This window comes from Petromyzon marinus, chromosome 12, assembly GCF_048934315.1.
Source record: "Petromyzon marinus isolate PM22_M1 ecotype Great Lakes invasive population chromosome 12, UKy_Petmar_22M1.pri1.0, whole genome shotgun sequence".
NCBI classification, from domain to species: Eukaryota; Metazoa; Chordata; class Hyperoartia; order Petromyzontiformes; family Petromyzontidae; genus Petromyzon; species Petromyzon marinus.
Genome location: NC_133678.1, coordinates 2,052,752 through 2,079,555, shown reverse-complemented (window position 1 = coordinate 2,079,555; position 26,804 = coordinate 2,052,752). Strand labels below are relative to the sequence as shown.

At 53.4% G+C, this 26,804-nt stretch overlaps 1 protein-coding gene across 3 annotated transcripts; it reads right to left on the bottom strand.

Moving 5' to 3' along the window:
- Positions 1 to 1,197: 1,197 nt before the first annotated feature.
- LOC116941699 (protein FAM83H-like) lies at positions 1,198 to 25,608 on the bottom strand. 3 transcript variants are annotated; one of them, XM_032953035.2, is made up of 6 exons: positions 25,344 to 25,608; positions 14,201 to 14,419; positions 12,394 to 12,666; positions 7,909 to 8,076; positions 6,537 to 6,661; positions 1,198 to 6,069 (listed from the first exon to the last, which is right to left on the bottom strand). In XM_032953035.2, exons 2-6 carry the CDS (start codon positions 14,378 to 14,380, stop codon positions 3,330 to 3,332), a joined length of 3,486 nt encoding a protein of 1,161 aa, XP_032808926.2. In that variant the 5' UTR covers positions 14,381 to 14,419; positions 25,344 to 25,608; the 3' UTR covers positions 1,198 to 3,329. The 3 variants fall into 3 exon arrangements, with proteins under 3 accessions (XP_032808926.2, XP_032808925.2, XP_075922617.1); XM_032953034.2 differs by lacking the exon at positions 25,344 to 25,608 and adding an exon at positions 20,268 to 20,356; XM_076066502.1 differs by lacking the exon at positions 25,344 to 25,608 and adding an exon at positions 20,054 to 20,307.
- Positions 25,609 to 26,804: the final 1,196 nt, after the last annotated feature.

Below are 26,804 nucleotides of genomic sequence, written 5' to 3'. Positions count from 1 at the left end.
TCGCACCGTACGTAGCCAACCGTGCTAATCGGAGGGAAGGTCAATAAACTAAAATGTTCATCGGTCAAATCGGGATAGTTAAACCTCAGAGCTGGCATTTAGCCAAATGCATTGCAGCACCGAATATCTCCCCGTGATTACTCAGTCCCCTCTCCTTCACCGTTCCAACTTTCCCCACCACTTCGTTGTCTCGCGTGCACCAGCCTCTCGAACAATCTCAACGAACCGGTCGAGCAATGTACTTTATATTTTACCATAACCGACGCTCATGGTGCCGTTTGAATTCGTTGTCGTTGTGGTTGGTACATTTGCAGATGCTTTTGCTTGTCAAGGATTCTTGTTGCAGTAACATTACCGTGATGTGTGTCGTTTTTAATAAACAAAAAACAATCCAAACTTCGGTGTTGAGACGGACACGAGTGACTTTGGGCCCGAAGTTGGCTTTCACGCAGAGCAGCTGAAAAACAAAACTCTTGATATTTCGAATACACGGCGCGTGGTCGAGGCGATACCTCAGAATGTCACGGGTAAACGGAGGGTAAGGAGTTTGGAAGTTCTTGATTTGAAGCTTTCGTGACTGCAGGAATCCATACTCTTTGGTTCTTTCGGTAAAGTCACGTAGGTCGAAAAATATAAAATAAAACAAAAAATATGTATTTTTTCTACCTACGTGACTTTACCGAAAGAACCAAAGAGTTTTGAAGTTCTGACAATGAACGCGGTGGGAAAGTGTCGTAGACATCATCGGCACGTGGGGATGGCGATGGGTGGGGACGCGCGAGTGTTGAGTAGCGGCAGGCGACAGAAACGGGCGTTGGAGCGACGCCCAGACGTTGGCAACCCGGGGGCAGAGATCCAAAAGATTGGACTGGAAAAGCAAAAAGGCAGGAATCAGCGGCAGAAAGGTGTGGTGTACATCACCAACATTGGCCGAGACGGCGTCTCGACCTTGGCCTGCGATGCTTTACGTGACAAAGCAAGGGGGGGAGCCCTTGACGGCGGTGGTGCTTTATGCGACCGGACAGATTCTGCATTGGGGGAAGTGCAGAGTGAATTCCAACACACGGCGTGGAACGCTGCTGCGCCCAACGCTGGCCCGACTCTTCCAACGCCAACGTCGCAAGCTTCCCCCCCCCCCACCCCCGCGCCACACGGAGTCCATTCCATTATGTGCGCGCAAAACAGCACTTGTGGTCATTCAACACAAAACGCAGTTTATTGCCACGACGACACAAAGGCAAACTCGGCGAAGTATCGTAGCGTTGGTAGGCACGGCCACTGCGAGCAAGGAACGGAATGGGCCACCTCCGTCCAATCCTCCACCACCCCAACTTCAGTAGCCCAGGCACCTGGGCCCCTTCGGCCCACGTGGGCCCCCTGTGCACTTGATAAACTATTTTTTTTTACTTTACCAGCTAAGGCACACCGAGCTATGGTAGCTCTTTTTCAGGAACGATTTGGCCACTGAATGAAATGTCAACTAAAGTGGCTTATCTCGAAGAAATTCACAGCAGCCAAATAATCTAAACGCGTGATGTCGATTCTAAATGTGGAGAGGGAAAAACCGGAGGACCCGGAGAAAAAAATCCACGCGACCACGGGGAGAACATGCCAACTCGAAATCAACAGCACGCGTCAGGGTCGTGATCGAACCCACGACCTCCTGTACACCAGGCGAGGCAGTTAACATCTCACCACTGAGGCGCCCCACTCAATAGCTACGCCGCTAGCTGCCCGTGACCACGAGGAATTGAGGTTGCACTTGTTGACAAGAGGCACAATGGCAATGCCTCACAGCTCTTAATGGGTTGTATAAAACGCTACACACACAACATAGAAAAAACCCAACCTCTAAACTAGAATTACAAGATCCGTGTGCATATGCGCACACACACACACAGTCACCACGAACTCCGGGCCCTGTTGGCATGTCAAGGCCGACAGTGCACGTACCTGTACCCAGGTCACCGTCGCAAAATAACTCATCCTTGCCCCTCGATGAATCCTCACCTGGTTAAAAACTCGAAACTTGTGCTCAGGCAGCGGCAGCCCCGTGGCACATGGCCATGTTATAAATTTTTAATATTTTTTAAAAAATGTTACCATGGAAGGCCAACTGAGCTTTGTAGCTCTTTTTCAATGTACTGCAGCCTCCAAATAAACAGGCGTCAGGTTGTGGATCGAACCCACGACCTCCTTCGATACCAGGCGAGGTAGTTAACATCTAGCCACCGTATGGCCCATTTTGACATGTAATCTTTTTATGATTATTCCGTGTATTCAGCCAGGAATGCTTCACTGAGTCCCAAGAATCTTTCAGGAGAGTCCTGCCAGATTTTTCGCAGGAGGAGGCAACGTTGCTGCTGCTGCTGCGTGCAATCCCAACTGAGTAACCTGCGGGTAACTTCTCTGCACTGCGATGTGTTTTAGCCAATACCGGTTACATTGTATGTTTTTAGATAGAAAGTGGAGAGCCAAGAGGGAACCCGTGCAGAACACGAGGTGAACCACAAGCTCCACGCTGAAAGGTTCCCTCCCGGAGTGGAGACTCGAGCTCAGGCCCTTCTTGCTGCGAGGCACAGGTGTTAACCACGGTGCCACCCTGTTACCCAGGGATTTCACGGATTTCTCAGTATGATCAAATCCCAAGTGCAAGTTCAATATATATACACACACAGAGAATAAACAATACTTGTGAGTATACATGTATATATTGTACTGTACAACAGCACCGAAATGTTTTTATTATTATTACTCAAGTAACCCATCTATCGGCTTTAAAGCTGGGAAGGAACACACTTTTCTGGGAGGCTTAACCGGGATACATGGTGGTGAGCCCTGCCCACTTCTACAAAGCCACGCCCACAACTCCGCTCGCTCTGGCCACGGCGATTGGCCCCACCGACTTCCTTCGCAACCCCCACCCACTATTCAGGCGGCCCCCACCCACTATTCAGGCGGCCCCCACCCACTATTCAGGCGACCCCCACCCACTATTCAGGCGACCCCCACCCACGATTCAGGTGGCCCCCGCTCACTACCAGGACCCTTGCTCGCTGTACGTGGGAGGCGTTCGACTCCTTGGCGGCGCAGACAGCGGCTGCGCTTTTGGGCGTAATAAAAATCGCCACGTGGCTAAGCCATCGTACGAGCTGCGCTTCAGCGCCACCTGCCGTTTGTCAAGCGCCTCTCTTGCGACGAAGCCCCCCCCACCCCCACATTATTCTTCTTCATGTAGGCTCATGCCGACGAAGAGCGACAACCATAATTTCACAACTGCAGTTTCAAGCAACGACGACAATTCTGTACGGCAAGGCCGAGGAGGGTTATTAATTTTTTCCTTTAAACGTAACCTTGATTTTCTGCAGGAGGCTGTTGCTTAAGGGCTGCTCCATCGCCCGGTACCTATCGGGCACGTATCGCGACTGATCGGGGACATTGACGGGGGAGACGACGGGGGAGACGACGGGGGAGATGCCCTTTGGCTTGGCCTCCGTTCCTTCTGACTTGTAGAACACCTCGAAGCGGCTGTAAGCGCGGTTCTCCTTGCGCTTGCTCTCCAGGTTCCGGATGAGCTCGTCCGACCTGTCCTCGTCGGCTGCGAGAGCGGTGGTCGTGGGCGAGGCCTGGCTCGGAGCGGCTTCCTTTGGGCTGGCAACGCTCGATCCTCCGCCACCCGCGGCATCCCGCGGTAACCTCGCCGAATCGTCCCCCTGCGCATTCTCCTGCATGGCCTTGTGATTGTCGTCCTTGTACTTGTGGCTGCTCAGCGAGATTTGCTCCAACATGACCTTGGTGTCGTCCTTCAGATTGCTGCCGTACAGGACGGGCGTGGAGGTGCTGCTGCTGCGCCAGGCCGGGGAAGGGCTCAGCTCCGACGTGCCGATCGTTGCCGGGGCTCGGGAGACGCCGCCGGATGCCGCTTCCTGCGCCGGAGGCGCCTTTGCCGAGGTGGGGCTGGCAGCCGGCGGAGCGCTCGGCCTGCACGGCTCTCGAGGGGAAGCTCTCTCCAAGGTCGCGTTTACAGTAGACGTCTTCTCGGGGGGATTCTCCTTCTTGTTGTTGGCTTTGTCGAGAAGCTCCTGGAGCCGTGACGCTCTCTCCGCGGACGCTCGGCTCACCGCGCCGCTCGCCGGGTCCGGCTTCACTTCTTGCGCAGCGCTGTCCGTCGCCCCCCTCGTCACCTGGGCCCCCGTGTCGGCCGCCGACGACGACGACGACTTTGACCGAGCCGGAATCGTTTCATTACGTTGCTGGATCTGGGTGAACTTCGTCTGTTCGCTTCCCGGAGAGGGGTTTGCCTTGGAAACGGCGCTCCCTGCGGGTGCCGCGTGACCCTCGGCCAAGGGCTGCGGCTTCGGGAAGAGCTCCTTGATGTGCGAGTCCGGCCTGGCGACGGGGCCCACCTTGTCCGAGGCCGCGCGGACCTCCTCCTCCGCGGTGGCGGTCGCCGCCTTGCGGTTCGTGAGGCTGCTGAACAGGAACCTCGACCTCACGAACGGCTCCCTGGGCGCGTACTTCGATTGGAGGTCCGAAGCGGGCAGAGCGACCGCCGCCTGCGCGTCCTTCTCCTTCGACTCGGCCGCGTTGGAAGAACCGCCAGCCGGCGCCTCGGCCGCCACCTCGTCGGCTCGCCGCGGGCCTGCGGGAGGCTTGTCGTCTGCCGCCGCCGCCCCCCCCCCGGAATTGCCGGGGCCCCGCTTCGCGATTGGCTCCGAACCTCCCGCGTCCTGCCGAGCGGAGTTGAAGATGAGCGACGAGCGCAGCCTGGAGTTCCTCTGCAACATGGGACTGATCTTGGAGCGCAGCGATTCGTGCCTCGTCAGGCCGTCCGCAAAGCCGGCGACCGCCGCGTCCGCGGCTGGCGACCCGCGGCCCTCCCCGCTCCGCGCCTCGCCGTCGGGCCTGGGGTCGTCCTCCGCCCCGCCCGCCTCGGCCTCGGCGGGATTCTCGCAGGAGCTCAGGAACGAATTGATCCGCCAACGTCGGAGGCCCTGCTTGGCGGACTTCTCGGCGACACCCGCGTCTCCCTCCCTCGCCCTGCTCGCCGCGCCCGCCTTCGCGAACGGCCCCTCCTCCTGGAAGCTTTGGGTTTGGGTCGGCGAGGTCTGGCAGGCGAACGTCTGCTGCGCGCCGCTGCGGCCGCCGTCCGCCTTGCCCGGCTGTCCCTGCCACGCCTCCCGCCGCGAGTTCATGAGGTGCTGCGCCGGGAACTCGCTCCTCTTTCGCTGATTGTACGGCGCCAGCTGCTGCTGCTGGGAAATGTCGCGCGCCTCCTCCTCCTCCGCCGCCGCCGTTATCCGCTTCGCGTTCCCGGAGAAATCTGGGAACGCAGCCCCGTCATCCCCGAACACGTCTTCCCCTCGCCCCTCGCCGAAGCGGTCTCCGTAAGCCCCGGCGCCGGCCTGGAGACGGCGGAACTCCTGCCCGGGGAGGACGCCGCCGATGTTCCTCGGCCGCGGCTCCAGGGCGCCGCGGCCCGAGGCGAACGAGTACGGGTCCTGCATCCGCTGCAGGAACGAGTGTGACTCCGTGGCCTCACCCGCGTAGCTGTACCGCTTCCACACCTCCTTCTCGCCCGCAAACACCTGGGCGTTGGCGACGAACCTCTGCGAAACGTTGGCAACGCCCCGGTACTCCTTCTCGCTCAGCACCTCCTGCTTCGCCGTGAACGTGTAGCGATCCTCCCGGTGGAGATGCTTGGCCTCCACCCTGGCGTACGTGTTGTCGATCGGGCGTCGCGCGAAGTCGTGGTGGGTGAAGTTCAGGGTCTGCCGGTCCAGGGCGCGCCGGGACGACGTGGACGACACCCACGAGTCGACGGACGAGTCGTGCTTTTCGATTTGCAGCGCGAGGCCCAGGTGGGGCGCCCCGCGGAGTCCCCGGAGGCCCTCGAGGCCCCTGGTCGGCGGGGGCACCTGGCCAGGGATGGCGACCGCGGAGGAGTCGTCGTAGGGGCAGGACGACTGCGCGTACAGAACCCGGAACTCCTCGTCGAACGTCTCGACCATTTCGCCGGTGAACTCGTGCACAAGGCTGCGGTGGATCTTCTCGTGCGACCATGTCAGGCTGCTCGCACGCACAGGCACGCACGCACCACAGCGGACAAGGGGTATGCACGCACCGCACTTTCGTTAAACGTTCAGCCTTTCTTAAATTGTAATTTCCCCCCAAATGTTATTATGACTGTGCATCAAGGGTCATGTGGCGAAAGCGTTTGTGATGGTTATCCCTGCCAGTCGCTTTCATCAGCATGTCACGTGTAACATTGTCCCGAGGTAAAGCATTGTTGCGATGCACAGTGCCTTGTTGGGTACCTAGAAAAAAGGTGTTTCATACATGCCGTTTGATAATATTCATATGAGCAATATTCATAATTATAGAATTCGTAGCAATATTGATATTATTTATATTGCTACGAATTTGAGCAAAAAAATGAACAATAAAGCAGCGTTACGGCGCTGCCTGTAGGAGTGCGATGGTCACGCGTCTGCGGCGGTGCCACGGACGTTGCCCGCAACCGCTCGTCGCGTCACCTGTAGGAACCGCACAGGGCCGTGATGCAGTCGAAGAGCATGAACTTCTCGAACACCTGGCCGTGAAACTTGGCGCCAGACTTGCAGAAGTAGAGCGATCCCGGCAGGGTCCGCACTCGCACGTTCTGCGCGACGACACGCAGCAGCGCACACACCCCATCAACATCGTCAAGAGGGGCGCCGCGGTGGCTAGGAGATGTTAACTCCCTCGTCTGGTATACAGGAGGTCGTGGGTTCAATCCCGACCCCTGACGCCTCCTGTATATTTGGAGTTTGCGTGTCTCTCTCATCATCTTCACGGCGGCTAGGAGATGTTAACTCCCTCGCTTGGTGTGTGCACGAGGACGAGGGTTCGATCCCAACCCTGATGCCGCTCTCTTCCCGTGGTCGTCTGGATTTTTCTCCTAGTCCTCCGGGTTTTCCCTCCACATTTAGAATCCTGCTAGAAATGTCCACATGGGAAGCCACTTTGTTGAGCTATCATTTGCGATAGCCAGGTCGCTTCATACAAGGGAGCTACTACAAATAGCTCAGTGGGTCTTACCCTGGTAAAATACAACGTTTAGTTTAGCTCAGCTGCTGCTTCGATACGTAGCGGACACTTTAGAGAGATTTAACGAGGGTCAGGATTGCGACTCCTTAGCGGGGAAAACGCACGGTGAAAGGACGGGGGGGGACACACACGGTCTTTTCCACGTGCGGTGGTTTGTTTTTGTAGAGTTATCGTCACGCCGTATTCACCCGAGGACAGTCTCGCCGAGCCTCACGGGGGCTCCATTTCAGGGGGGGGTCCTGCCAAAGATTTTGCAGAATGGGGGGGCCCCGATGTTGCCGCCGCTGTGCGCAATCCCAAATCGAGCACCTTGGCACGGTGCTCATTTTTAAAGCGTGGGGATGTTCTTGGCCCAGTACCCACTGCCCCGCGTGGGTACTGGTGTGTTTGTTTAGCTATGGAATGAAACGAGCGGCAGCTGTCCCTGCACAGCACAAGGCGGATCGGCATCATGTGGCCCGTAAACGGGCATTCTTCTGCGAGAAGGACGGTGAGGGTTTAGTTTTATTTGAATGTCATTGGGCAAATATATTTGCCTTTCCTGCACTCTGTATTAATGCCGCTTTTTTTGTATCGTCCGTTGTCGAAACGTTCTTACCCCGTGGCCCCTACCTGGACATCTGTGAAAAAGAGCTTAACAGCTCATCGGATTCCTCTTCCAGTTTAAATAAATATTCTGATTCTGGAGGGGGGGTGGGGAGGAGGGGGGGAAGGGGGAGGGGGGGAAGGGGGAGGGCGACGACGTTTGGCGCCGCCGCGTGCAAACCCCAACCGAGGGTGGGGGAAACGCGGCCGCTGGCGGCGCTCGGCCGTTGGCACCTCGAGCTCGCCGGCGCGCAGGCCGTGGTGGAGGCACATGTCGTGGAAGAGGGGGAAGTTGAGGCGGTCGTGCAGCACGTAGACCGGCACCCGGCGCACGTTGGCCGCCTCCAGCAGCTCCTGGAAGATGTCCACATCCGTGAAGACGTCCATCACCACGGCGACCACCTGCAGCCGGTGGGGGTGGGGGGTGGGGGTGTGGGGGGTGGGGGGGGTGGCGGTGGGGGGTGTGGGGGTGTGGGGTGTGGGGGGGTGGGGGGTGTGGGTAGAGTTTAGGAGTAAGCGGACTCTTCACTAATTGGTTTATATACCAGCACACCCTCGTTCATGAATCATTCACCCACCCGACACGGCCAATTAGTGAGGTTTGTCACGTAAACAAAACGTGGAAATTAGACTTCGGCACACCGGTGTGTGTTGGAGTAAACCCACGACATTTAGAATTTGAGTACTGTGACGTTTCGCTAGTGATTACTTCAACCGCCTTCATCAAGCGAAATTCCAGAATTGTGAAGGAAATTCGTCAACGTACTGTTTTTGTTGTCCATTACGATAGTCAGCAATGTACGTATCATTAACTTCTTTCGCACCGTACGTAGCCAACCGTTGTTAATCGGAGGTGCGGGAATGATGATGACCACAACTGGACGAAAATCATCTTCCGTGACTACAACGCCAACCGGCTTTATTTTTATAGATTATTTTTATTGTTAATTTGAATGTTTATTTTTATTGTTTATTTTTTGTTTATTTTTATTGTTAATTTGAATGTTTATTTTTATTGTTTATTTTTTATTGTTTATTTTTATTGTTATTTTTATTGTTTATTTTTACTGTTAATTTTATTTTGATTTAAAGCTTATAAACCATTTCGGGTCTTAATTGATTATTCACGCTTACGGTGGCTTTCAGACCGCATCCATTATTTTCGTCTCCCCCCTCCTCTTTTCCAAACATAGATGGATCTGAATAACTGCCAAATCGCTCTCCGTGGTACTAACTCACTTTTTTCACCACTTTTTTCAAATTTTCTTGCTGTGGTTTTCACACCTGATGATGATTGCTTGTGTTGCAGTCGAAACGTAGTTAGAATTTCAATTTTTATTATTTTATTGTTTCCCTTCTACATGACTTTACCGAAAGAACCAAGAATGTAAATTTTATTGTTTATTTTTTATTGTTTATTTTTATTGCTTATTTTTATTGTTTATTTTTACTGCTTATTTTTTATCTGTGCGCGTTTCCCACCGTCACGTGGACGAGCAACGGGGGGGTCACCGAAGAAAACGACGGAACAAAGGTCGAACATCGGCGCAGGGAAGCGGCGAGAGATGCACGCTTACGAGTAACTATAGTTGTCCCTCACTATAACGCGGTTCACCTTTCGCGGCCTCGCTGTTTCGCGGATTTTTTGTAGTGTAATTTTGCATGCTTTTTTTTCCTGTGTACAGTATGAACGCGCATTGTGTTCGGCGTCCTGATTGGCTAAGGGAGAACCGCACATGTGTTCTGCGTCCTGATTAGTTAAGGGAGTACAGAATGCGTTCGGCTAGCCAGATTGACAAAAATGTTTGGGCTTGAAAACAGGTTTTGATCTTTGGTTTCATTTACTAATATTGTACTTATTTTTTTAAATCTGCGAAAGTTTGAACTTTGAGAGTGTTTAAATAAGAGAGAAATGTGAGAAAATGTTAATGCCTGTCTGAGAAAAGTGTATAAAAGTGTGTGGTTAGGGGTTTTACGGCCTTAAAACATGTATAATAATTGTAAAAAATAAAGCTGATTACTTCGCGGATTTCGTCTATTGCGGGTTATTTTTAGAACGTATCCCCCGCGATAAACGAGGGACCACTGTACACTCAGAGAGAAAAGGGGAACGCACGGGTTACGGAGAGCGTATCCTGGTTTCGGGACGCAAGTTTGAACTGTTAATAAAACGCCGCTAGAAGGGACGATGGGTGGGCGGCAGCCTCCGGGTGAGAGCGACGATGGGATGGCCACCCAAAGGAGGCAAAGCGCCAGAGCGAGCACGCCCACCGCGGGAGACGGAGCGACAGGATCGGCTCGTGCGCAACAAAACCGTGCGGACTGTCGCATGGCGGGACCGTGAAGGAATGGCGGCGACTTGGGGAGGCGTTTCATTCATCCAGCGGCGGATTGCACCGAGGCTCACGATGACGATGGTGACGGATGCAACTCCGCAACCACGCTCGCGTCTCCGCTCAACAGACGGGCGACGCCGCGATCGCAGGTGACGCGATCATGGTGCACTCTGCAGTCGTGTTTATCACTCCACGCCTCGCTACTGTTGATTATTCCAATCGTGGGTGCCGACTGCTGCAGTCCACGCGAGACCTCGGACGCACGGAACTGAAACTCAACCCCAGCTCCACACCGAACGGCCTTGAACTGCCAAGGTGCGGCACGTCCAAAAGTCACGCGCCGGGCCATCTCGCACACTCGTGCGAAGGAATGTGTGAAGGTAAATGCACCGCACGACACGCAGCTCTTATTTACGAGCGGCAAATATTACGATTTGTTTTTTCGTTTGTTGGGTTTAGGCGACGTAACGATCTGGCCAAATGTGCGCGGGCAAGACCCTCCACTGCCCGACTTGTATATGCCGCGTCGGGTGGTGGAGGGAATTAACGGCACGTATTTTTTTGGCCAGATCATTACATGGTGGCCTTGCCAAAAATAAATATGTCGTGCAACGTAAACGCTGCACACGCGTCACCACAGGAGAGAGGAAGTCACGGCGCACGACTCGGTTTAGTGCAAGGCCCTGCGAGGGGGGGGGGGGGGGAGGAGAAGTGGGGGGGGAAGTGGGGGGCGGGGGGGGGGCTGTCGACTGGAAGAATGTCCTGCCAAAAAAGTGCCAGATATTTAAAGACCGACGATCCCTCTTTATGTTGATTAACCGACTCAAAATCAGAATCCTCTACTTGTTCCACTGTCGATTGCTTGGACCCCTTTTAAATTGTCGGTGACTCCCTACCCGGGCCCCCACCCTCTATCTACATCCTGCCCTACCGAAGGTGAAAATCCCCCTTACAGGGCGCGGTGAATGTGGCTCGTTAGTGGGGTGGGGGTCACATATCCACCCTGACCAATTAACCGCCCGACACCCGGTGCGTGTTATTATTTGCGCACGGTGCAACCGTGTCGTTGTTTTACCGCGCGAGCGTCGACCCACCGACCACGTGCCGCCCGCTTCACGGCCGCCCTTCCAGAAATCCCGTGACGTCATTGGCAAGGGGAGGGCGCGAGCGGGTGGCTACGTCACGGCCCACATTTTTAAGATTACTCGGAAGCCAAGAGCAACGTCGCCCCCCATGCCGCTCGCTACTATATTCACCTCGTGCTGCACTGGGACAGCCATCACCGGGCGGGGGGGGTCCCTAAGGCTATAAAACGACACGACTCATTTGTTACGTTATGGCTACAGCATGAATGTAGTTACGTTGCTGGTGGTCGTGTGGCGTTGTTGCTGGGGGTCGTGTGGCGTTGTTGCCGGGGTTCGTGTGGCGTTGTTGCTGGGGGTCGTGTGGCGTTGTTGCTGGGGGTCGTGTGGCGTTGTTGCCGGGGTTCGTGTGGCATTGTTGCCGGGGTTCGTGTGGCGTTGTTGCTGGGGTTCGTGTGGCGTTGTTGCTGGGGGTCGTGTGGCGTTGTTGCTGGTGGTCGTGTGACATTGTTGCTGGGGGTCGTGTGGCGTTGTTGCCGAGGGTCGTGTGGCATTGTTGCTGGGGGTCGTGTGGCGTTGTTGCTGGGGGTCGTGTGGCGTTGTTGCTGGGGGTCGTGTGGCGTTGTTGCCGAGGGTCGTGTGGCATTGTTGCCGGGGTTCGTGTGGCATTGTTGCCGGGGTTCGTGTGGCGTTGTTGCTGGGGTTCGTGTGGCGTTGTTGCTGGTGGTCGTGTGGCGTTGTTGCTGGGGGTCGTGTGGCGTTGTTGCTGGTGGTCGTGTGGCGTTGTTGCTGGGGGTCATGTGGCGTTGTTGCTGGGGGTCGTGTGGCGTTGTTGCCGGGGTTCGTGTGGCGTTGTTGCCGGGGTTCGTGTGGCGTTGTTGCTGGGGGTCGTGTGGCGTTGTTGCTGGGGGTCGTGTGGCGTTGTTGCTGGGGGTCGTGTGGCGTTGTTGCTGGGGGTCGTGTGGCGTTGTTGCTGGGGGTCGTGTGGCGTTGTTGCTGGGGGTCGTGTGGCGTTGTTGCTGGGGGTCGTGTGGCGTTGTTGCCGGGGTTCGTGTGGCGTTGTTGCCGGGGTTCGTGTGGCGTTGTTGCTGGGGGTCGTGTGGCGTTGTTGCTGGGGGTCGTGTGGCGTTGTTGCTGGGGGTCGTGTGGCGTTGTTGCTGGGGGTCGTGTGGCGTTGTTGCTGGTGGTCGTGTGGCGTTGTTGCTGGTGGTCGTGTGGCGTTGTTGCTGGGGGTCGTGTGGCGTTGTTGCTCGTGGCCGCGTCCTGGCGGGAGCGGTGGATCAGTCCATTACGCATCATACCTTAGAGGCCCCTCTGATGTGCCTGCGTATGACCTCCTTGATGGTCGGCACCCCGTTCCCCAGCGGCGGGTGGAAGTGCAGCGTGACGTTCGTCTGTCCGAGGAAGCGTCCGGGAGCCGGCCAGCCCAGCTCGAGGTCCGGCGCCGACGTGTCCGAGTACACGGGCCAGTACGTGCCCGACGACGAGCTCCCAAAGTCCTGGCCCACCTCGTCGCCATCGTCTCCCCGGGTCGTGACAGCGGGCGACTGGAACGTCCTCTCAATGTGATCCACCTGCAGGGTGAGCGGCGTTAAATCGAAACTTTGCGTTGTGTTTTATTGAGCCTGGTCGGCATCCAAAATCTGCGAGGACCATCGCCCGAGAATCTCCCCCCATCAACATCATCATCACAATTATCGGCCGTGTTCTATAAACGGTTGGATCAACGCCTCCCCACATCGTCTCCATCCCTCGTGGTTCTTGCGATGCCACCATCCATCCCGCTCTTGCAGATTAAGGGCTGATCCCAACCCTTAATCTCCGCGGCGGTCGTCCCTCCTGGGCGTGGTTCCCCCTCTTTTTGGCTGCCGTTCCATCGAGCTGTGAGAGACGATAATCCCCGAGGCACATCGCTCTATGTTTGTCCGTGAACTTTTAAAGATTTTTTTATGCCCCCCCCTCTTCATTTCCTTTGCCGGTGTCCACGACGTTTCAAGCCGCGCGTCTTAGCAGGGCGATACACTCACGATTGACCGCAGCGGTCCACTCCAGGCGCATTGTTGTTGCTTTTCATTTTGAAATTAAACTGTCAAAAGCTCTCCCCCTCCCCCCCCGGCTGTTCTCACTTTGCCTCTGAGTCATCACCATCACCGTAATTATGACCGCGATTCGCTCTCAGCCACTTTCCGAGATAGACACATTCTCTGCGGTATTTTTTGGTTGTGGCACCGATGCCGACTCAAATGTAAATTTAACTCGCAGGATTTTGCGGCCAATATGATTTATTGCTATTTTTGGTCAGATAACTTCAACCAAACGATTACTAAACTATCTTTTTTTTTACCAGGAACGGCCCACGTGTCAGAGTACACGGGGCCAGTTGGTGCCCAATGACGAGCTCCCAAAGTTAAGATAACTCAAGCACGAATGACACCGGAGCACCCGGAGAAGAACCCACGCGTGCGGGGGGGGGGGGGGGCCAACGCTTCTTCATCCCCGTACAGATACTTATGCGATTTGACCAAAGTCGACCGATCACGAATCAGATTCAGATGTCTCGTGGAGGCCACCGTGTCGTGGTTTCATTCCGGCTCTGCGCAGCAAATATAGCCAGTGGAAAAACCACCGGTGCCGTGAGGTCCCTTGCCCTGGCTCGGCACGAATGTTGTGCCAGTGCAAAAGTGTCACGAGTGCCTCTGAAGGAGTTGACAATGCAGACCGACTGACCGACCGACTTGACCATTTTTTTATTTTTATCTCACCAGGTAAGGCCGACTGAGCTGTTATATTGCTTTTTTTCTCAGAAGCGACGTGGCCACAAATGATAGCGCAACAATGTGGCTTGTCATGTGGAAATATATAGGAGACAAATACTCTAAACACGCCGTTTCTAAATGTGTAGGGAAAAACTGGAGGACCCGGAGAAAAGTCCACGCGAGCGCGGGGAGAGAGAGAACACGCAAACTCCAAATATACAGAGGTCGGGATTGAACCCCTGACCTCCTGTATACCAGGCAAGGTGGTTGACATCTCGCCACCGTGGCGCCCTAACCGACTCAACCCGACCCTTCGCAAACACCGACGGCCACCCGGGAGCTCTCAACCCACCTCCTGCTCGGACAGGAAGGGCACGGTGCCTTCGCGCTGCAGGAATTCGCGGAAGGCGTCGCGTCCCTGCTCCACCAGCACGTCGATGGCCAGGCGGTACGACTCCTTGTAGTGCGGCGGCAGGCGGTCGCGGTCCCGTCCATCGTCGAACACCGACGACTGCTGGGATGGTCGTGCCATGACACCCCCCCCCCCCAAACACCGTCAAGCGTGGCGCTGCTGTGGGTGACACGTGCGGACATCCGACGAGATGGGTGGAAGTAACATTAGTTGTAATTATAAAAAAAAAACATTTTTATTTTACCAGGTAAGGCCAATTGAGCTGCTATAGAACTCTTTTTCAAAAGCGACCTGGCTATCATAAACGATAGGTCAACAATGTGGCTTGTCATGTGGAAATATATAGTAGTACGTGAATGAAAGACACAAATGCAGACGTTCCCTAATTGAATATAGGTATTTTTATAAATAAATAAATGCGCCGTTTAAAAATAAATTTATGCAAACCAACACACCTGAAGACGACCGTTTGAGTTATGGTCGAAACGTCGTGAGAATTTTTTTATTGTTTCATATATATTTTATTATTTTGTTGTTTCCCTTCAATGTGACTTTACCGAAAAAACTAAGAATATGAATATAGGTACATTTCAAAATATCACTGTTCTGGTCACAAAGCAAAGTCTTTGGGGAACAAGAGCCATTTTCTGTACTTTTGAGGCATAAGCAATTGGAAAATAACACTTACTGCCCAGGAACAAAAAATGTGTTTTTTGTTACACTGTTATTTGTTCAGCATTATATTGCAGTACAGTAGAGGCTGCTATAGGGATAGGGGGGGGGGCGGGCAGAGAGGTTGACAAGGCCGGTAGGGGGGGGGGGAAGCAACCAACGCGAGGGTGGGAGACGACACCAACCACCACCAGCACCAGCAGCAACCACCACCACCACAACCACCACCAGCAACCACCACCAGCACCACCAGCAACCACCACCACGGCCGACAGAGCGGGTTCTTATCGTCTCTGTGAATGACAAAGGGCCCCCCCCCTCCCCACTCGAGGTGCTGGGTGGGGTTCTATTTTGCCTGGCAACACCAAAGTGTTCCAACCCTGTGACGGGCTAACAGCAGGGGCCAGCGACGCGTCAGCCCATTCCTTCGTCTAGCAGCACTGACCAGAGTGGTGAAGTATGGTCCACCTCTCCCGCCCACCCGCCTGCCCCGCCCCCCTCCTCCCCCCACCCCCACCCCATGACGTAAAAGTCTTGAGGCTGCCTTCATCCAGCAGCGGGCTAACAAGACGGCCCTCTATCGATCCACACTCGGTTTGTTGAAACCGGCGGGGGGGTGTTTTTGTTGTTGCTGTGGCATCGCTTGTGACCGCATTGTAACAAAAAACCCGGTAAATAAGGCAGTTACCGGGTTTTGAACACGCAGATTAAAATAAAAAAAACCCGCAAATATCACATTCCTAGCGTTTTTAACTGCAGCGGCGTAAAGGTTAGCCAGCGCACACACAGGGCTCGTCATCTAGAGAGGGGTGGTCGCAGGTTCGATTCCATTTCCTGGTGTGGCAGCTGAACCAAAGGAGGAACGTCGTTTGTTAAATCTCCCACCACCACCACCTGTTAACTACCTCGCCTGGTCTACAGGAGGTCGTGGGTTCGATCCCGACCCTGACTGCTGCACAATTTGGAGTTTGCGTGTCTCTCTCTCATCATCATCATCATCACGGTGGCTAGGAGATGTTAACTACCTCGCCTGGTCTACAGGAGGTCGTGGGTTCGATCCCGACCCTGACGACTGCTGTACAATTTGGAGTTTGCGGTGTCTCTCTCTCTCATTCTCCTTGTGGGACGTGGATTTTTCTCAGGTTTCCTCCCGTTTTTTTTTCCCCTCCACGTTTAGAATCAATATCACACATTCAGATAATTTGGCCGCGAGACATTTCCACACGATGAGCCACGTCGTTGAGCTGTCATTTTTGGCATGGTCTGAAAACAGAGCCACTACATAGCTCAGTGGGGCCTTACTTGCGTCAAATTAAAACGGGGTTCAGTTTCTGAATGGTTATTTACCCCTGGAGGAATCCGATTATCCGTAAAGCTCTTTTTCACAGACGTCCAACAGTCGCTGGGTGAGTGGCATGCGCGGTGTTGGTAAAGTGTGCGAGAACTCCCCACCTGCTTCCAACAACAACATCAACAAATGAACACTGAAAACAATTACCTCTTGGCTACCCGGTAGTGGACCATTGAAAATGCAGTTACCGGTTTGTGTCGTTCACCAGCCCCTCGCCCACACACACACACAGACGGTGGAGGTGGCGGGCGGGGGGGAGGCGACTCACACTATCGCTATGACAAGCTGCTGGTGTTCAAAGGTCCCCCAGACGAATAAAAACACTGCGCTCTCTCGTTCTCACGCCCAAGGCGGGAATGTCTCGCTTCCCCTGGGCTCATCACACTCACGGGGGGGGGGGGGGGGGGGTCGATAAAGCGACGGCAACAACCGCATGAACGTCCTGCCAAAATTAAAATCAGAATGCACGCACGCAGGGAACACTGAGAGAGGTGTCTGTGTGTGTGCGGCTGGGGTGAGGGTGCCCCCAGGGAGTCTGAGAAGTAAGTTAGCAACACCTGCCAGGACTTGCGAAGAATTCACGTAAGGTGTAGTAGTAGCAGCAGCATTGGTGTGGAACCTGGGGTAGTTATTGGCAGAAGGTCGATTTTACAACATACAAAAAAGATGAAGGTCCAGCAGCCCTGCAAATTGCCTGCTTTGGCAATTTGCAGGGCCTCTCACCGTCAGCGAACTCTATACGGGAGGGTTTTATTAGTCTACTCCTACTGGATATCTGTGGACAAAGAGCTTTACAGCTCATCGGATTCCTCCGGTATCAATCAGTTTTGTGATTGCGATTCTTCGATACGCCGAGCAATGTTGGAAGATGCCAAATTAACACAAAAAATTAAAGGAGTGCAATGGGACGCTTTGTTGATTGAAGGCATTCTCCTCAGGTCCCGTGTTTGTAGAACAAGTTGCAGTCTCCACCTCTCATTATCCATCTTCCCCGCCCCTCTCTCTCTCTCTTATGTGCTGTGAAGGGGGGGGGGAATTGCCCAAAACGTCGCCGATTATACTTCCTCTTTAAAGGGCCCCACACACACAGTAGTAGTTGTTGTTGTACTAATCGGTGTGCATTGTTACCCACACCATAGGAGGGCCGTCAGTTAGCTGCAAACCAGGGCACAGACCCAGTAGGCAACTGTCTGCTTCTGTTGCCAAGTTGACGGCGGTGCGCATGAGCGCAATGATTATTAACCCAAAAAGAACACCACCACCACTGTGTGAGTCACGCACACGACGTTTCGGGAAAGGACCCTTCTTCGTGGCACACAGATATGGCACAGCGCCCGTGCTGGTTACACTGGCAAGCATACAGTGCCATGGAGACAGGAGTGGCGTGTGCCGAGAGCGAGACGACAGCAATTGTCCAGTGCAGAAATCGCGAACAAGAAGAGTGTATAGTGTAGTGTATAGTGTAGTGTATAGTGTAGTGTATAGTTTAGTGTACTGGTACAGCACACACCGGGTGTGTTGGAGAGTAAACCCACTACTACATTTACAATTATAGTGTAGTGTATAGTGTAGTGTATAGTGTAGTGTATAGTGTAGTGTACTGGTACAGCACACACCGGGTGTGTTGGAGAGTAAACCCACTACTACATTTACAATAATAGTGTAGTGTGTAGTGTAGTGTATAGTGTAGTGTATAGTGTAGTGTATAGTGTAGTGTACTGGTATAGCACACACCGAGTGTGTTGGAGAGTAAACCCACTACTACATTTACAATTATAGTGTAGTGTATAGTGTAGTGTATAGTGTAGTGTGTAGTGTAGTGTGTAGTTAAGTGTATAGTGTAGTGTATAGTGTAGTGTACTGGTACAGCACACACCGGGTGTGTTGGAGAGTAAACCCACTACTACATTTACAATTATAGTGTAGTGTATAGTGTAGTGTATAGTTTAGTGTACTGGTACAGCACACCGGGTGTGTTGGAGAGTAAACCCACTACAACATTTACAATTATAGTGTAGTGTATAGTGTAGTGTATAGTGTAGTGTACTGATACAGCACACACCGGGTGTGGGTTGGAGAGTAAACCCACTACTACATTTACAATTATAGTGTAGTGTATAGTGTAGTGTATAGTGTAGTGTACTGATACAGCACACACCAAGTGTGTTGGAGAGTAAACCCACTACTACATTTACAATTATAGTGTAGTGTATAGTGTAGTGTACTGATACAGTACACACCGGGTGTGGGTTGGAGAGTAAACCCACTACAACATTTACAATTATAGTGTAGTGTATAGTGTAGTGTATAGTGTAGTGTACTGGTACAGCACACCGGGTGTGTTGGAGAGTAAACCCACTACAACATTTACAATTATAGTGTAGTGTATAGTGTAGTGTATAGTGTAGTGTACTGATACAGTACACACCGGGTGTGGGTTGGAGAGTAAACCCACTACAACATTTACAATTCGAGTTCGACGTTTCGTAGTACTCCAATTGGTTTAACATCATCCACATCTACACACACATCTTCATGATCATCTACATCATCATCTACATCATCATCCACATCGACATCATCCACATCGACACCGAAGGACTGAATAAGCAGCGGCGGAGACGGAACGCGATCCGAGGCAGCGAGAGACAGTAACAACCCCCACACACACAGCACACACATAGCGCACGTGTGTGCGTGCTGTGTGTGTGCGCTGTGTGTATGTGTGCTGTGTGTGTGTGCTGTGTGCGTGGTGTGTGTGCTGTGTGCGTGCTGTGTGTGCTGTGTGTGGGCGTGCTGTGTGTGTGCGTGCTGTGTGTGTGCGTGCTGTGTGTGTGCGTGCTGTGTGTGTGCGTGCTGTGTGTGTGCGTGCTGTGTGTGTGCGTGCTGTGTGTGTGCGTGCTGTGTGTGTGCTGTGTGTGCTGTGTGTGTGCGTGCTGTGTGCGTGCTGTGTGCGTGTGCTGTGTGTGTGCGTGCTGTGTGCGTGCTGTGTGTGCGTGCTGTGTGTGTGCTGTGTGTGTGTGCTGTGTGTGCTGTGTGTGTGCGTGCTGTGTGCGTGCTGTGTGTGCTGTGTGTGTGCTGTGTGTGCTGTGCGTGTGCTGTGTGTGTGCTGTGTGTGCTGTGTGTGCAGTGTGTGTGCTGTGTGTGTGTGCTGTGTGCGTGCTGTGTGTGTGTGCTGTGTGTGCAGTGTGTGTGCAGTGTGTGTGCTGTGTGTGCGTGCTGTGTGTGTGCTGTGCGTGCTGTGCGTGCGCTGTGTGTGCGTGCTGTGTGTATGTGTGCTGTGTGTGTGCTGTGTGTGTGTGTGCTGTGTGGGGGTCTGTTTGGCGAGAGAGATGGAAGACGGCTCGGGAGAGAGGGGGGGGGGGGGCCTTCATCCAGCAGTGGATTGGCCATGGCTCACGATGAAGCGGCGCTGAACCGGGCGTCGCTCGCTTATCTCGGAGTGGTGGTTGGCGGTGGAGGGTGGAGATCCACTCAGTAGGTGGTGGAGGGGCACGGGGGGGCACGGGGGGGCACGGGGGGGGGCACGGGGGGGGGGCACGGGGGGGGCACGGGGGGGGCACGGGGGGTGGGGGCACGGGGGGTGGGGGCACGGAGGGGGGCACGGGGGGGGCACGGAGGGGGGCACGGGGGGGGCACGGCGGGGGGCACGGGGGGGGGCACGGGGGGCACGGGGGGGCACGGGGGGCACGGGGGTGGGGGGGGTACGGGGGGTGGGGGGGGGTACGGGGGGTGGGGGGGGGCACGGGGGGGGTAGGCGAGAGCCACACCTGTTGAGACTCCCCCCGCACCTGGGCCAGGGTCGCCGTCCTCCTTCGCCCCCTCGCTCCGGCAGAGAGGGGAGAAGCGAGTGGGGTGGGGGGGGGTCCCTGTGTTGCTTAGGGGTGGTGGTGGGGTACCCTTGTTGTTGAAGAGGGGGGGGGGGAGTAGCGTATCGCTGGGAGTGGGGGGCACCCGTGAACGAAGGAGGTGTGGATCGCTCACCTGTCCGACCGTGTGCTCTGCGCTGCTGGCGATAAGATGGCAGCCCCCTGCGTGTCTCCCCTCCTCGTCTCCCGACTCCCCTCCTACTCCCCACTCTCTCCCTCCCCCCTCCCACTCTACCCCCCCACTCCCTCCCACTCTCTACCTACCCCCTCCCACTCTACCCCCCCTCCCACTCTACCCCCCCCACTCCCTCCCCCACTCCCTCCCCCCTCCCACTCTACCTCCACCCTCCCACTCTACCTCCCCCTCTCTCTATGCGGACTCCTCCCTCGCATTCCCCACATCCGACAACAAACATCCACATGCCGTACCAGCCCGTGACTCAAACTGGCCCACTGTAGATATACACACCGGCTTACAGACACACAGCATGTAGAGACACACCGGCTTACAGACACACAGCATGTAGAGATACACCGGCTTACAGACACACAGCATGTAGAGATACACCGGCTCACAGACACACAGCCTGTAGAGACACACCGGCTTACAGACACACAGCCTGTATAGATACACCGGCTCACAGACACACAGCATGTAGAGATACACCGGCTCACAGACACACAGCATGTAGAGACACACCGGCTTACAGACACACAGCATGTAGAGATACACGGGCTTACAGACACACAGCGGCTTACAGACACACAGCATGTAGAGACACACCGGCTTACAGACACACAGCATGTAGAGACACACCGGCTTACAGACACACAGCATGTAGAGATACACCGGCTTACAGACACACAGCATGTAGAGATACACCGGCTTACAGACACACAGCATGTAGAGATACACCAGCTTACAAACACAGCATGTAGAGATACACCAGCTTACAGACACACAGCATGTAGAGATACACCGGCTTACAGACACACAGCATGTAGAGATACACCTGCTTACAGACACACAGCATGTAGAGATACACCGGCTTACAAACACAGCCTGTAGAGATATACCAGCTTACAGACACACATCATGTAGAGATATACCGGCTTACAGACACAGAGCATGTATAGATACACCGGCCTACAGACACAGCCTGTAGAGATACACCGGCTTACAGACACAGCCTGTAGAGATATACCGGCTTACAGACCCACAGCATGTAGAGATACACCGGCTTACAAACACACAGCATGTAGAGATACACCGGCTTACAGACACACAGCATGTAGAGATACACCGGGTTACAGACATACAGCATGTAGAGATACACCAGCTTACAGACACACAGCATGTAGAGATACACCAGCTTACAGACACACTGCATGTAGAGATACACCAGCTTACAGACACACAGCCTGTAGAGATACACCGGCTTACAGACACACAGCATGTAGAGATACACTGGCTTACAGACACACTGCATGTAGAGATACACCGGCTTACAGACGCACAGCCTGTAGAGATACACCAGCTTACAGACACACAGCATGTAGAGATACACACCGGCTTACAGACACACAACATGTAGAGATACACACCGGCTTACAGACACAGCCTGTAGAGATACACACCGGCTTACAGACACACAGCATGTAGAGATACACCGGCTTACAGACACACAGCCTGTAGAGCTACACCGGCTTAGAGACACACAGCATGTAGAGATATACCGGCTTACAGACACACAGCATGTAGAGATACACCGGCTTACAGACACACAGCATGTAGAGATACACCTGCTTACAGACACACAGCATGTAGAGATACACCGGCTTACAAACACAGCCTGTAGAGATATACCAGCTTACAGACACACATCATGTAGAGATATACCGGCTTACAGACACAGAGCATGTATAGATACACCGGCCTACAGACACAGCCTGTAGAGATACACCGGCTTACAGACACAGCCTGTAGAGATATACCGGCTTACAGACCCACAGCATGTAGAGATACACCGGCTTACAAACACACAGCATGTAGAGATACACCGGCTTACAGACACACAGCATGTAGAAATACACCGGGTTACAGACATACAGCATGTAGAGATACACCAGCTTACAGACACACAGCATGTAGAGATACACCAGCTTACAGACACACTGCATGTAGAGATATACCAGCTTACAGACACACAGCATGTAGAGATACACCGGCTTACAGACACACAGCATGTAGAGATACACCGGCTTACAGATACACAGCATGTAGAGATACACCAGCTTACAGACACACAGCATGTAGAGATACACAAGCTTACAGACACACAGCATGTAGAGATACACCGGCTTACAGACACACAGCCTGTAGAGATACACCGGCTTACAGACACACAGCCTGTAGAGATACACCGGCTCACAGACACACAGCCTGTAGAGATACACCGGCTCACAGACACACAGCATGTAGAGATACACCGGCTTACAGACACACAGCCTGTAGAGATACACCGGCTTACAGACACACAGCATGTAGAGATACACCGGCTTGCAGACACACCAGACACACAGCCTGTAGAGATGCACCGGCTTACAGACACACAGCATGTAGAGATACACCGGCTTGCAGACACACCAGACACACAGCCTGTAGAGATACACCAGCTTACAGACACACAGCATGTAGAGATACACCGGCTTACAGACACACAGCATGTAGAGATACACCAGCTTACAGACACACAGCCTGTAGAGATACACCGGGTTACAGACACACAGCCTGTAGAGATACACCGGCTTACAGACACACAGCATGTAGAGATACACCGGCTTACAGACACACAGCATGTAGAGACACACCGGCTTACAGACACACAGCATGTAGAGATACACACCAGCTTACAGACACACAGCATGTAGAGATACACCGGCTTACAGACACACAGCATGTAGAGATACACCAGCTTACAGACACACAGCCTTTAGAGACACACCGGCTTACAGACACACAGCCTGTAGAGATACACCGGGTTACACAACACAGCATGTAGAGATACACCGGCTTACAGACACACAGCATGTAGAGATACACCAGCTTACAGACACACAGCATGTAGAGATACACCGGCTTACAGACACACAGCATGTAGAGATACACCGGCTTACAGACACACAGCATGTAGAGATACACCGGCTTACAGACACACAGCCTGTAGAGACACACCGGTTTACAGACACACAGCCTGTAGAGACACACCGGCTTACAGACACACAGCCTGTAGAGATACACCGGGTTACACAACACAGCATGTAGAGATACACCGGCTTACAGACACACAGCCTGTAGAGATACACCGGCTTACAGACACACAGCATGTAGATATACACACCGGCTTACAGACACACAGCCTGTAGAGATACACCGGCTTACAGACACACAGCATGTAGAGATACACACCGGCTTACAGACACACAGCATGTAGAGATACACACCGGCTTACAGACACAGCCTGTAGAGATACACACCGGCTTACAGACACGCAGCATGTAGAGATACACCGGCTTACAGACACACAGCCTGTAGAGCTACACCGGCTTAGAGACACACAGCATGTAGAGATATACCGGCTTACAGACACACAGCATGTAGAGATACACCGGCTTACAGACACACAGCATGTAGAGATACACCTGCTTACAGACACACAGCATGTAGAGATACACCGGCTTACAAACACAGCCTGTAGAGATATACCAGCTTACAGACACACATCATGTAGAGATATACCGGCTTACAGACACAGAGCATGTATAGATACACCGGCCTACAGACACAGCCTGTAGAGATACACCAGCTTACAGACACACAGCATGTAGAGATACACCAGCTTACAGACACACTGCATGTAGAGATACACCAGCTTACAGACACACAGCATGTAGAGATACACCGGCTTACAGACACACAGCATGTAGAGATACACCGGCTTACAGATACACAGCATGTAGAGATACACCAGCTTACAGACACACAGCATGTAGAGATACACAAGCTTACAGACACACAGCATGTAGAGATACACCGGCTTACAGACACACAGCCTGTAGAGATACACCGGCTTACAGACACACAGCCTGTAGAGATACACCGGCTCACAGACACACAGCCTGTAGAGATACACCGGCTCACAGACACACAGCATGTAGAGATACACCGGCTTACAGACACACAGCCTGTAGAGATACACCGGCTTACAGACACACAGCATGTAGAGATACACCGGCTTGCAGACACACCAGACACACAGCCTGTAGAGATGCACCGGCTTACAGACACACAGCATGTAGAGATACACCGGCTTGCAGACACACCAGACACACAGCCTGTAGAGATACACCAGCTTACAGACACACAGCATGTAGAGATACACCGGCTTACAGACACACAGCATGTAGAGATACACCAGCTTACAGACACACAGCCTGTAGAGATACACCGGGTTACAGACACACAGCCTGTAGAGATACACCGGCTTACAGACACACAGCATGTAGAGATACACCGGCTTACAGACACACAGCATGTAGAGACACACCGGCTTACAGACACACAGCATGTAGAGATACACACCAGCTTACAGACACACAGCATGTAGAGATACACCGGCTTACAGACACACAGCATGTAGAGATACACCAGCTTACAGACACACAGCCTTTAGAGACACACCGGCTTACAGACACACAGCCTGTAGAGATACACCGGGTTACACAACACAGCATGTAGAGATACACCGGCTTACAGACACACAACATGTAGAGATACACCAGCTTACAGACACACAGCATGTAGAGATACACCGGCTTACAGACACACAGCATGTAGAGATACACCGGCTTACAGACACACAGCATGTAGAGATACACCGGCTTACAGACACACAGCCTGTAGAGACACACCGGTTTACAGACACACAGCCTGTAGAGACACACCGGCTTACAGACACACAGCCTGTAGAGATACACCGGGTTACACAACACAGCATGTAGAGATACACCGGCTTACAGACACACAGCCTGTAGAGATACACCGGCTTACAGACACACAGCATGTAGAGATACACCGGCTTGGTTGAGATAGTCCCATCTGCACAGTTAAACCGATGTGTGGCACACTCACCTGTGGTGGAAACTCAAGACGCACTTGACCAGCGCCACTTAAGCACCACGTCAACCACCTGCCCACCAATCATTCACCTATCAACCAGCCCACACTTGTATTGCCCCTGATATCCTGCTTGCGACACACACACAGAGACTGAGCAGACTTTACAAACCGTGACACGTCTGGCTCACAGAATGCCTTGCCGCGTTACTAAGCCAGCCTGCTAACACTCACGACAGCGCCGGGGACTTGTGTGTGCGTGTGTCATCGTATTCTACAGATTCAACGTTGTAAACACGCACCGGAATGTAAGACGCACCTCAAATACAAAGGTCCAACCCCCCCCCCCCCCCCTGTATAGCCTTGACAGACTGTTGGGGCAAGTGCTGTTCAGGAGCATCGCCTATGAAGGCTGGCACGGCGCACGAGGGGGTGGGTGGCCAGCACCACGCCCGACCGCCTTTGTCTCCCTCGTGGCGATGTTTACACAACGCGCCAGGTACTCGTTTGAGGCTGAGTCGACCTAGGGGAGGCCCAGGACCGGTGTTGGCCGCGAATGGGCAATCGAAAGTGGAGTCGACGGGTTCGTAGCGCAGCGCGTGACACTACCGCTCCCCGTAAGACGCGCCCAGCCCACACACACAGTGCGTCTTATAATTAGGTACATACCAACAACCCTATGACTTACCTGGTATGCTGCATCCTAAATCAGGTGTGGGGGGGGGTATAAAGCCCGCGGGCCCTATTTATCCCTCACTGGGGCATCTTAAGCCAGCCGCACTAATTGGGTTACTAGAGGGGGGGGGAGTGTTTTGTACAGTACGTGGAGGTGTGTGTTTTAAAAAAAATCAAACTATTTTTTGTTATTTTACCAGGTAAGTCCCACTGAGATATAGAGCTGTTTTTTTTCTTTGCAGAAACGACCTGGCCACAAATGATAAACCCAACGTAGTGACCCCATCGCGTGGAAATGTTTTATCAGGCCAAATAATCAAACGGCATGAGTTTCTTAATCCACGCGGCCACGTGTTAACGCGTGGAACCAACCAAATAGGGGTTGCCACCTTGTCCAGCTTTTTTTTCATCAGGATCATCCGCATGTTAAGGTGGCAACAGTCCATGGAAATCCGCACGTTTTGCCTGATAAAATGAAATGTTCCGGCTTTGTTGTCAGCAGCGTAATCATTCCAATACAGACCGTCCTCAAGACAACGCATCGTGCAATTCATCCCCGCTACTATATTGTGAGGTCTTCATAATCCCATGACATGCCCCCGGGGGTTTTTATTGTACCTCGGAGGTGGCAACCGTTCCCACCAAAAGAGATTTGAAAGTTCCATTCAAGTCGGCGGCGGTGCACAATAAAAACATGAACGAGAAAACTCACTCTGTTACACACCGGGTAAAACAAGTCCCAGAGATATAACTGCTCAACCCGAGCTAGAAAAATGCCCTGATACTTGCATTGTCTCTGTA

Coding starts and splice junctions, on each gene's coding strand:
- LOC116941699 (XM_032953035.2), bottom strand. CDS start 14,380: ATGGCACGACCATCCCAGCAGTCGTCGGTGTTCGACGATGGACGGGAC. Junction 12,667..14,200: donor CCTTCCTGTCCGAGCAGGAG/GTGGGTTGAGAG, acceptor CTCACCCTGCAG/GTGGATCACATTGAGAGGAC. Junction 8,077..12,393: donor ACATCAGAGGGGCCTCTAAG/GTATGATGCGTA, acceptor CACCGGCTGCAG/GTGGTCGCCGTGGTGATGGA.